This window comes from Primulina eburnea, chromosome 16 (assembly GCF_022965805.1).
Source record: "Primulina eburnea isolate SZY01 chromosome 16, ASM2296580v1, whole genome shotgun sequence".
Classification (NCBI taxonomy): Eukaryota; Viridiplantae; Streptophyta; class Magnoliopsida; order Lamiales; family Gesneriaceae; genus Primulina; species Primulina eburnea.
The window spans coordinates 4,848,475-4,861,536 of NC_133116.1; the positions used below are offsets into that span (position 1 = coordinate 4,848,475).

Consider the following 13,062-nt stretch of genomic DNA (forward strand, 5'->3'; position numbering starts at 1 on the left):
AGACAGATGCATCATTTTTATACTATTTAAATAAATCAAGACAATGGTTTTTGGATTATATAATTTTTTTTATAATAATTTAGATATTTATAGATATATAATTAAATTATTAAAAATTATTATTAATTTTTTATAATAACATGATTAAAAAATGTCTCGTGACATTCATATTTGTTTAAAAATTATATTAGCAATTACATAATTTTGTAAAAAATAATTAAAAATGATCAATCAAACATAGTTACATAATTATAATTACACGATTAAAAATATCACACATCAATAAATGTAAGACTAAAATCAACATTTTACTGAAATAAATTTTCGAAAGTTAAATTCAAATATTGAATTCCATCTCGAATACTTTTCAAATCCATTGATTTTAAGTTTTCCGACCATAATCATTTAATTATTCTTAAAATATTCAATTACACGGGCAATTTTAAATTTTTGAATATGATACTTATTTTCCAAAAGCAACAACAATTTTTTTTAGGATAAAACTTGTTCAAAAGTGATTGTTTTGTAGTATCCGAAGAATAGATTTGAAATTCAAAAAAGAGAATGGGTTGTATTCCCGCTCCATTGATTGTGTTTGGCTCTAATTGCAAGGATGGGACCCAAATAACTGAATGGATCCTGAAAAGGCTCAACCCGTTTTATGCAGACAAACAATCCCTAAAGTTTAGAGCACGAAAATTGCTTTGTCTATGGATTATATTTGTCTTCAAAATAAATAAAGGCAGCTAAATAATATGCAGTAGAAGAGGGAAAGGATTTTGTTTCAATTCAAAATCAGTCAAAATCGATGGTTAGAGTTTCATTTCAATCCATCTTAAGATATTAAAATGTGATATTAGCTGATAGCGACTCGACCATGATTCTTTTTTTTAGACAGTCGACCGAAAAAGAAATATTTTCAACATAAATAACTAGACTCTGACAGGTCATTAGTTTATTATATATCTCGAACTTGGATGAAAGATTTTGTTTTTGAATGATATATATGATATAACTAGGTAGATATTTTTGAAAAGAACTAGTTATTCTGCACACGCGATACGTGTGTGTACAGTCTTTTTTATCATTATCGATGGACTTAAAGTGAAATTTAACAAATTATGAAGGGACTAAATTGATATTTGGATTGTTGAAATAAAAACAATAAAAAAAAGTGTGTGTTGAATTTTTTTTGAAAAAAACAAAACAAAACAAAAACAACAAAAAAAGTTTAATATTAGTATCAAGAAAAAGTTTGTATCCTTTCTAGATGGTTACTGTCATGTCTAATAAAATAGAATAAATTTTTGATGTATTTCAAATTTCATCATAATTATCATTATAATTACATAAACTAACAAACAGATGAATTAGAAATACACTCGAAATAAATTCATTTGAAAAAATAAATACACAACTTTAAGTCCTTCTATCCAACAATAACCTTCTTGTTGTTAAAATCAAGATGACCGGGTCACACCCAAACATTTCGATTTCGATTTCGATTCCGATCAGGATCGAAGTCACCGATTTTCAATGTGTAATTTAATTTTATGCTCGTGGTATATAATATATATTTTTTTACCGTAAAAGTCATTCATGCAGATTTGATAAATTATTTTTCCCGTGACTTAAATCAGATCATATTTTCGATGTCTTCGGTTGAATCCCGACATTTGCATAGGATTCCTTCGTCAGTGCTGGACCACCCGTATATCAACAACAATAATATATATATATATATATATATATATATATATATATATATATATATATATATATATATATATATATATATATATATATATATATATAGCAAATGAAGGTTCAAATTTTGCGAAGCATAATCGGAACATGCAAATTTCTTTGTTTTTTCCCTATAAAGTTCGTGAAAAAGTTGGTTTAGAATCATCATTTCTTCGTAGTTAACACACTCGATATATAATCATGTATTTCAACTTTCAAATTGGCTATGTTGTTTAATTTCTAGTTTGATGTACAAAATTTTGAAGTCGACATCACGTGAAATTTAGAAAGTTGGATAGAACCAAGTAAAGATGTTTGTTTTTTTACTAAAATATAAATATATATTTGAGAATAACGGTGTATCTCAGATCTTTCAAATCAATAATTGTTCAGTCGTTTTTATTGTGTAGGAGACAATTATCCCAACTCAAAAGAGGGAGAAGGGACTTTTAAAAGTTTCTAAACCTGTAACTCCTATCATTTGATGGTATAAGAACGAACCAACTTTGGATTCGTCTGTCTAAAAATCTTATAGAAAAAGTAACAATCAAAGTCATGCGCTCCAATATCTATCTTGCATTCACACATCTTCTACTGTTCAACTTTACTCCGCTGTGTTAAAAAGAAAAATTAACGATATAGATAACTAAAATCGTAAAAATATGATATTTTTGAATAATATTTTAGTTAAAAAAATCGAATCACAGAAAATCATAGATATCCTAACAAATATCATCATATTATAGAATATTGGGGGAGTGGATTATTAGTATTATTTTTTTTTATTTTTTTAACAATTTTTAAAGCGGGGCACAAAGATTTGTTGTATTAGTTCAATCTTTCATCAGGGAAAAATGGAAATGAGATTTAGGGGTGTATTCATTATACATTTTTAAAGATTTTTACAGTTTTTTTTTGAGTGGTTTCATGTGAGATCGTCTCACGGATCTTAATCTGTGAAACAGGTCAACTCTACTCATATTCACAATAAAAAGTAATGCTCTTAGCATAAAAATAATATTTTTTCATTGATGACCCAAATAAAAGATCCGTCACACAAATACGACCCGTGAGACCGTCTCACACAAGTTTTTGCTTTTTTCACATGATAGACTTTTGTGGAGTTGATAGACTTTTATTGACTTTTATATAATCTCATAGAATTGTAAAACAAACTTCATAGAATCTTATATACTTTTTTTCCAAGATTTTTGTAGACTTTTGCAAACTTTTTCATAGAATTATGTGAATTTTGTAATTTATAATTGTGATTATTTTTTATTAATTTTTTTAAATAATTATTGGACATAGATAACTTCTTCAATTTTAAATTATTTTTTATTTATGAATGTAAATGAATTTTACTTACTTAAAAGTTAAATCAATTTAATTTGTGAAAAACGAGAAATGAACGATCAAATTTATTGAAATCAAAATTTCAATTCTTTATGTCAATTAAACATATAAATGAACAATATTTTCATAAGTTCATAGTAAAATTTTATTAAAGGAACAATCAAAATAATGAGTAGTTTTTTTATTAAAAAATCATTATTGACAATTTGATCAACATCGCTCCATATTCCATTGGCTATGATGTACATCCCTCCATTCATTAGCATTTGTTCGTTGTTGTTCATGAGTACCAAATGACTGATCGAAGTTGTCATTTTCATAAACTTGTCAATTGAGCTTCATTATCTGGTTCAATTTGAAATTCATCAAATCGACACTTATTTCGAAGAAAATTGTGTAATCCAACACAAGCCAATACAAGCTATGTGTTGGTTCGTATATGAAAATGGATGAGTCATCTTGAATATTTTGAACTGTGATTGAAATATACCAAATGTCCACTCAATAATATTCCTCAAATAAGCATTACGAAGATTGAACAACTCTTTAGCATCTTCAAGGTGGCAACCTTGACCTATGAGTTCTTGAAGATGATAACGTACCTTTCGAAAATGAGCCAAGAATTGACGTCGATTTAGATATTTATCATCCACAAAAAAAATATTTACCCATCAAATCATATTTGTAGAGATAATTAGCTAATGAATAATATACAAAATCTCTGAAAACTAAAAAAAAATTTGTCATGCTATATACAAATAATATGTCGAACAAAAAAAAGACAATTATTCGTACTTAAAATAAATAATTAGTATGTTAAAATATTTTTTAATTAGGGTAACTTTATAAAATTTTAATATATTTATTTACTATAGTTATATATTTGTTGATAAACTTGTAAAAGTATATATCAATCACCCACGTTTTAAATATGAGTGAGTTTCATGTGAGATCGTCTAATGGATCTTAATCTGTGAGACAAGTCAACCTTATCCATATTAACAATAAAAAGTAATACTTTTAGCATAAAAAATAATTCTTTTTCATTGATAACCCAAATAAGAGATCTGTCTCAGAAATACGACCCGTGAGACCGTCTCACACAAATTTTTACATTTAAATATAACTAGCGACCAAAACAAATGTTGATGTATATGTCGTAATAGATAAAAACTAAGTAAATAAAAATTTGAGGAAGATAAAGAAATATATAGAGCGATAAAATTTTTGAGTTTGAGGTGATAATATATTCTGGATAGACAGTGGATAGAACATAATTTTGATTTGACCTCTTTGCCCTTTAACAATATAAATAAATGAGTATTTTTAGACAAAATATATATTTGACGTTAATAATAATCGTTTTATTAAAACTATATATAAATGAATAAAACTAATAAGTTCGATAACATAAAACATATTCAAAAAAAAATTTGAAACCAATAAATTATAAATTAAATTAAATAAAAACATATTTTTTTAAAAAAACTTAAAATATGAAGTGGATCAGACACACTATTCTAGAAATCACATTAGTCTCATAAATAACATTGAACATTTATTAGCCAAACAATATTAAACTAATTTAATCATTATGACAAAAATTTGTATGAGACGGTCTCACGAGTCGTATTTTATGATACATATATCTTATTTGAGTCATTCATGATTAATGAAAAATTATTACTTTTTATGCTAAAAGTATTACTTTTTATTGTGAATACCGGTAGGATTGACCCGTCTCACAGATATGATTCATGATATCGTCTCACAATAGACCTACTCTAATATTATAATCTTGTTCCTGAAAATATTGACACATATTTTTTACGAGAAAATGTTACACAAATATTTTTCATGTATATAAATAATAAATACATGTTTTTTAATATTTTCCTTATCCGGCTGCTTCTTTAGTTACCTTTTTTAATCTGGTTTAATCATATGAAAGTCTGCGGAACACACATACGCGCTTGCAAAGACCGCAGCAAAATCAAAGTGTCTATTGATTTTTGTGATTGTAACTGATATATTCACTGAATCAAGAAATGCCCAGATTGTCTTTATGTTAACCTATCCCGCCTCATTGATCTTTTTATTAATTTTTCGTGAATTGTCATTATAATTTGTTTGTGAAGATTGAATTATCATCAGTTTCAATTTGATTTTAGTATCTGTTAGAGGAGCGATTAAATTGATCACTGTGAATAGAATGGAAAGCGTGGGTAGCAAGTTCAAGAAGATTTGTGTGTTTTGTGGAAGTCAGCCTGGACACAGGAAAGTCTTCAGTGATGCTGCTAATGACTTGGGAAACGAACTGGTTGGTATCCTTTACCTTTAATGGGAAAAAAGATTCCATCTTTTTGTTGAATCTTTATATTTCTTGGCTGCAATTGACTTGTTAATTTCCCTTGGTTCTGAGTCAAGGTATTGACTTTTGGGATGATTTTTTCCTTTACGAAAAATGGGATCCTACTTTTGTTGATTACAGATTTTCAACGACCCTGTAGGTGTTTTCAAGAATTATATTTGTCTATGCAAGTGTTTTTCCTTCACTGTGGCGTTGGGATTTTCATGTTTAGAGTTCAACCTTGAAATACATCAAATCATCTTCATGCTGTTCCATTTATTTATTTCATGTTATGTGAAAGATTTTGTGTACTCTGTGAATGGTGCGTGGTTGCAGGTAAATAGGAAGATAGACTTGGTGTACGGTGGCGGAAGCGTCGGGTTGATGGGGTTAATTTCTCAGAGAGTCTTTGATGGCGGTTGCCATGTTCTTGGGTGAGCTTTGTAAAAAAAAAAATATATATTAAAATGCGATTGATATTCTCTGCTGTAAGATATCCTTGACCCGGTTTTTTGCTATGCAGAGTAATTCCCAAAGCTCTAGTTCCCTTTGAGGTATACCTGCAGCTGAATTTACAGCTTCTTCTTAGTGGACTTCATGCTAAAATGTTTATTTCGTTTATTAGTTTTTCATTGAGCAATCAAGATTGCTAGGACTTGGCTATGTTGCGAATCGAATAGAACTTGCACCATTGTCTATTTAACTTATGGTTTGATATTCCGAATCCTCATAGGGGACCTTATATATTTGTAGTTTTTATCCATTTATTTATTTTCCTGATGAGGTACTTTATTTGAGTGACATTGACAGATATCAGGCGAAGCTGTTGGAGATGTGAGAATCGTTTCAGATATGCATGAGCGTAAAGCTGAAATGGCTAAAGAGGCTGAAGCTTTCATTTCCCTTCCTGGTAAATGAACATGAAAAGAATGCATAAATATTTGTTTTCCCAGTAAATATGTTTTTCCTTAAAAGCATCTTGATTTTCTAGGAGGATATGGAACTATGGAAGAGACTATGGAAATGATAACTTGGGCACAACTTGGAATTCATAAAAAACCGGTGATGCATCCATCTTTATTCAAAGAGAACGAATGGATTTTTTTTTTATTACTTCTTGATATATGTTGCTTTTTTGGACAGGTTGGTTTGCTAAATGTTGATGGTTACTATGACTTGTTGCTCAGTTTGTTCGACAAAGGTGTTGAAGAAGGCTTCATCAAACCAAGTGCTCGGCAAATAGTCATTTCTGCTCCTACCGCCAACCAGCTTTTGACTAAGATGGAGGTACTCGAATATGGGCTTTCTGTAACACTCAAATTATTTGCATCACTGATGTTTTTGTTAGAATTAGTTGTTGAGCTTTGGAATTTTGCAGCAATTTGCTCCTTACAACGACAACGTCGCCCCGCGTGAAAGCTGGCAAATGGAGCAATTGGGTTGTTACACACCTGTAAGAAAATCAAAATGAAAATCTTGTTTGACGTAGGCGTTATAGTCTCACAGATATATGATGTCTTTAATAACGTGTGTTCCACTGTGGCCGCGATTCTTGATTTATTACACGTTAAACCCTTTCATGTATTGCACGAAAAGATAATGTGTGATATTGTCTTGAGATTGTTAGTTGGTGATATCTTTATTCGACATAGTAAGTTGAGAACACAAGCGTGAATTGATAGTATTTCGATATCGGTAATACATTCTCACAGGGTGATCAAATCGTGCCCACTCGGATCGAAGTTTGTTCTATTTACTTGTTCTTCGAAAATGCACCTAGTGTTTGAAAAAGGCCTTACATATTTACATGGCCAGTCAACAGGGCATGAAACTTTCAAAGGAGAACAACATTTCCAAACTTCCAACATTTTCCATCTACCCTCTGCGAGTGTATTCATGATTCACACAGACAAGTATGCAGTTGTAGCTGAACTGAGTCGATTCGTATCATTACGTGTTTTAAGCATGCTTATTTGTCAAACAAACATATTGGATGACGGTATATTAACGGACTTGATCCACAGTTGGATTATCGGAACACACCATGTAAGAAACTGTACATTGTCAAAGAATCGATCAAGCAATAGCTATATAGAACCAAAGGATTCGCATTTGGAAGATCCTGAAGTCAGCCCACGATGTTAGCATATCTTTTCTTGCGTATGATCAAGATTTTGTTTTCGAGGGAGGCGATAGTAAATGATGCAGTGTGCTGGCTTGTATAACAGCACTCGGATTCGTGTCCCGCGTACGTGTGCCAAAATTATGTTCCACACCACTACGTGCAATAGATCGCCGTGGCCTTGGAAAGAATCGTATCAGTCTTATCGATGTTACCAGTAGGATTACACCGATTATGATGAATAACCTGCATTCGTAAATAACCAGATAAAGCAATAAAATTCTTATCCGGCGATGCTGCTGTGTGGTCATATTATACAAATTTTTTTGGAGATTAATGAAAAATTGAGTAAGATTAACGAATATGTTGGGAGATATGAAAATGAACATAAATACATTTTGAGTAAACAAAATGATATGGTAATGGTTGCGAAAATATTAAACAGATGAAGATGGTAAGGAAAGAATAATGTAGATCGGTACCATCCGATGAGAAGCAAGAAACGAGCTACAGGTGCTGAAGGCAATCGTTCCCCTAAAACAAGAATACCAGCGAGTACACCGGTCACAATCGAAGCAACCGCTGCACAAGTAGACACCACAATCGCCCTTCCATGCTTTAAACCACGGGTCTGTTCGAAACATATACATGACATTATGATCTTGAAAACACGGGGACCAAAAAATGAATTCGTCTTAACATAAACCTACACTTAACACTCGATCAAAGCAACTTTTACCTTACCTGGACAACAAATCCAGACGCGCTGCAGCAAATGCTGATTGAAATGCAGGTGGGAAGCATCAACTTGGAAAATTCCTGCTCCACAAACACAAATCCCATCTTTGATACAACTGATGCGATCCTGAAAATAATTTTTATGAGAGGGAAAGTAACAAGAATACAAGTACACTTTTTCAACACTCAGGAAGTAATATATACCCGAATAAAATGCCGGATTCCAAGCCATATATTATTTCCTCGATGACTTCATATTGCATCTGTGTAGCAAAATGTGAGGACATAAATCAAGTTCGTGAGACACACTTGTGTTTGTCACAATGATATTGTAGCATTACCAGCAGAAATATTCAAAACATACCAATTCTTGTTCTCTTCTTTGGCGTCTGTACACACGAAGCCACCCATTAAGAAGTACCTAATATTTAGCAAAACATTAAAAGTTCGAGGACGTTAAACCAGAACAACTTTATTACAGTTTCATACCATTTTTCTCCTTTGAGGATCAAAGAAACATAACAAAGCAAGAATATCATAATACCATCAATTAATTATATCAAACAGTATTCTAAAAAGCGGTAGGCTGACGGCCACCCACCGCCTAGTGCCTATGGATTAAGGCGGCACCAAGGTGTTTTTTTTTTTTACCTAAAATATCTAATTTTTCTTGTTCATATCTATATTTCTCCAATAATTTCTCTATATCGAATTCAAACTCAAAAGTAATGGCATATCTTTCTCCTTATCCGATACAAATTGAATGAAAAATATGTCAGACAATCGTTTCAATTTATTTTAAAAAAAATTATGTATTACTTCAGACGGTCGCCGAGATGGAGCTACAAATCAGGGGGTGAGTGACCGCCCAGCGCCTAGGCGGTCCTGAGTAGCGTCTTTTAAAACATTGATATTAAATAGGCACTTGCATGTTCATATCATAAAGTTCTTACATTACACAACTATAGTTTGAATAGAAGAAGAACAAATTGCATGGCACTGTTAAATTGCACTATTTTTGTACGGGCTTATAACATCATCAATGCTATTGCTAAAAAGATTGATTACAAAGAGCAAAGTGAAAAAACGAGAAAACGAAGAAAAATCCATGGCTCATCCACAAGGATGCTTTAACACATATACCCAAAGAAGGGAAAAGTCTTGTTATTCCCCCATGATTTTTAATGCAACCACCTCATTTATGAATAGGTTAGTATTTTTGGATAGTGAATCTACAGGAAATCGCTCTAACTGAATCACAATAAAATCACAGAACAATAATCATCATAATCTTTTTAAAATATCAAGTATTCAAGTGTAATTAAAAATATCATATAAAGTAAGGTGCTTACAAACAAGATTGCAACCACAAATGCAAGCCATGGTAAATGAAAAACTGAGATGGAAGATGCCTTTTGCTCCTCTCCTCCTACACCGATTCCTGTACCATAAGATGAACTAAAATAAGACCAGAGAAGGACTGAGTAGATGCGTATTTTGGGAATTTTCACTCGTAGTCATGGGCATACACAATGGGGGCAAAGGAAGGTGCGGCTCTCGTCCATGCCGCAACCACCACCCCTCGAGTGAAAAAAATTAAATAAAATTTTAAGAGTACATTTTTTTTTCTAAAACTCCATTGTGTTTGTCCCCCTCTCCATGGAACTCTTGAGTCTGACACTGTGTAATGGTCCAGAAATATGGAACTCGCATTACAAATATACAATGAGATACCAAAATTAATACAAGTACACGAGAAGTCCACATCCCAATGAACTTACATTACCTATAGTGCCGATGCCAGCCAATGTAATTCCAATCCAGTCAATTGTGTTCATCATCTCCTTCAGATAAAAATGAGAAAAAACTGAAAGGATAGCAAGTCCGCAACCAGAAACAGGTTGAATAACCGATACCTGTGTCACATGTGATTTTCACGAATCCAATCAATGTGATTGCAGAGCACATTAATTAATAGTTGAACACAGAAAAAAGTGTAGCACGTACAGGTGCTTGAGAAAGTGCTAGTAGCATCAAGAACGCTCCAAGAATATCCATAAGAAACCCAACAACCCAAGCTTTATTGGAAGCATACGTTCTTATTACCTGAAAAAATGTAATTATGGTACACTTATGCTGTACTTTTATTTTAAAATAAAGCTGAAAATCCATACCCCCACAACCCCCCACCCCCAACTCCAGGAAAAAAAACAAGGAGAAGATGAATAATAAGAGCCAAGAGGATAAAGGGAAGGAAAATATAGTCGAAGCACTAGCCTGCATCTTATTTTAAAATAAGAAGCACCCACAAGGGATAACATGTAATTGATAACATACAATTGCAAACTTGAGGATTCAATTTCAAGCATTTAAAGAATTTGTTAAAGAATCCCAAACAAAACCAGCTTAACACATTGAGAATGGAATCTATGACACCTGATTTTGAGTCCAAAACCGCAGCTACTCATATTATTAAGTAACCTCCGGTAATACCTAGGTAGTTTGCTCATTGTATCAAATCATAAAAATGCATATATGCTTTATATTATGCTCCTCACACAGCAACTGTCGCATTCTTCTTAGATATATGAATTTCCTTCCAAGTTATTATTTCCTCCTTAAAAGAAATCAGAGACTTTGCTACATATGACTCTACCTGATCAACAAGAATGGTTTTTTTCAGAATATTGACAAGTACAACAAATCCATAAGCCAGTATATGTAAGCTTCAAAAGAATTCAAAATACGACATGGCAAAGGATCACAGCACGAGAACACTCTGAGTCCTATATTTAGATTGAGCTAGTTCACCCGTTGTAACTAACACTTAGAATTTAAGCCCAGATTAGTCTAATTGATTGACTACAAACCCCTTATCTTTCCCAATATATAGCGTGAGCCTACTCATCAAAATCTAAAGCTGAACAAATCATAACAAGGTCATGCAAAATTTCGCATAAAGGACTAGACCGGATCCTGAGAAATAAATAACCCCGGTTATAGAAAACTAAACAAGAAGTCTGACCATGATCCATAAAATACAAGTGCAACCAAAAAAAAAAGCGACAATCTTTGAAGGGTCCAAGCAATAATTAATCAAATTAACAACAACAGAGAGATTAAATGTTCCCAAGACTTACATAAAATAAAAGCACATCAATCAAATCTCACAGATTAACATCAAATGCTTAAAAAAATCCAAGAATACAAAACCAAATACACACCCATGTATTAATTACCTTGAGCTTGAATGACAGAGGCGGGAGAATGAGAGTGCCCTTTTTCTGTAGGACCTTGCCGATGTTGTTTCCCGCGGTGGCGACCACCGTCAAGAAAACAGATTCCCACATCTCTACCACTCAACACCGCGTGTGTTTCTCTATTATTTTTCTTCCTCTTATTTAGGCTTTATTTTTCTTTATCTGAGTGAAATGCTTATATGATTTCGCAAGAGGCGACAATATTTTCTGGGATTGTAGCGAAGATCTCTGTCTACTGCCAGAGATCTCCCCTCCGTCGTGGTGGGATTATTCGCCTATACGTTTTTATCTAATAAAATAATAGCGGGTGCAATAGTTTAACATTTCATCGTATATTTCTTTACAAAAGAAATTAAGGAAAAATAAATACATTTTTAGTTCTTATATTTTCTTATTAAAATATTTTTAATCATTAAATATTTCAAAGTAACATTTTAAATCCTTAAACTTTGTAACGAAAATAATATTCACTCTTAATTTTATAATTAAATATAATTACAGAGAGTAATGATATTTATTAAATTTTAGGACAAAAAATGACATAAAAGTTAGCAAGTAGAAATATTATGGAAAAATGAAAATGGTAAATAATCACATATCGAGGATATAAATATTCTTAGATGGCCCTCACAAGAACTTAATTTAAGTGTTTTTAACTTTGAGTAGGTTTTTTTGTGAGACGGTCTCACGGATTTTTATCTGTGAGACGAGTCAACCCTACCTATATTCACAATGAAAAGTAATACTTGTAGCATAAAATGTAATACTTTTTCACGGATCTTAATCTGTGAGACGGGTCAACCCTACCCATATTTACAATATAAAGTGATAGTCTTAGCATAAAAAATAATACTTTTCATGGATGACCCAAATAAGATATCTGTCTCACAAATATGACCCGTGAGACCGTCTCACACAAGTTTTTGTCAAATAAATATTATTTAATTTAGTTAAAAAGTGATATATCATAGTAGAAAACATTTGACTAATTCGTCTTATTTTTTGAGTGATCATGTCGCACGTAATTTATCCGGTATGAATGTTTATTAACTTAGATTACAAGATACTGCGATAGTCCAGAAGTTTATCTTTCTAGACATCAGTCGTGCATTGTTACAGATATATCACACGAAGATTTGAGTTTATTCTTGAGAATTTTCGAAGAAAACGTTTACTCAAACAACCAATCGATGTATATGGCGTCCATTCTCTGATTAGAGAGATTAATAATGCAATATTAGGTTCTTCAAAAGATCAGAGATGATATAAATTTGAGTTCTCGATGGGTGTGACGTCTCCAATATATAGATTAGCCTAGACTGGATGTTGATGCGGATTTTGACGATCATAAAGGCTGCTATTCGATTGGGGAAATAATACGAGACTGCACTTGGCAAATCATGGTTGTCACAACTACCCCAATTCGTAATCCAAGTTCAGTTTTAGGGGTGAATTCACTGTGGTTCTGAATGGGATGAAGCAGCATTAAA

At 32.0% G+C, this 13,062-nt stretch overlaps 2 protein-coding genes across 2 annotated transcripts; one reads left to right on the forward strand and one right to left on the reverse strand.

Moving 5' to 3' along the window:
- The first annotated feature begins 4,990 nt into the window (after positions 1-4,990).
- On the forward strand, positions 4,991-7,074 carry LOC140815883 (cytokinin riboside 5'-monophosphate phosphoribohydrolase LOG8-like). The gene is made up of 7 exons (XM_073174894.1): positions 4,991-5,422; positions 5,789-5,886; positions 5,976-6,006; positions 6,263-6,362; positions 6,444-6,514; positions 6,596-6,739; positions 6,831-7,074. Exons 1-7 carry the CDS (start codon positions 5,315-5,317, stop codon positions 6,921-6,923), a joined length of 645 nt encoding a protein of 214 aa, XP_073030995.1. The 5' UTR covers positions 4,991-5,314; the 3' UTR covers positions 6,924-7,074.
- A 515-nt stretch (positions 7,075-7,589) lies between these two features.
- Positions 7,590-11,883, reverse strand: LOC140815881 (probable magnesium transporter NIPA9). The gene is made up of 9 exons (XM_073174893.1): positions 11,552-11,883; positions 10,320-10,418; positions 10,099-10,228; positions 9,665-9,753; positions 8,677-8,733; positions 8,517-8,575; positions 8,319-8,439; positions 8,057-8,205; positions 7,590-7,820 (listed from the first exon to the last, which is right to left on the reverse strand). Exons 1-9 carry the CDS (start codon positions 11,660-11,662, stop codon positions 7,619-7,621), a joined length of 1,017 nt encoding a protein of 338 aa, XP_073030994.1. The 5' UTR covers positions 11,663-11,883; the 3' UTR covers positions 7,590-7,618.
- Positions 11,884-13,062: the final 1,179 nt, after the last annotated feature.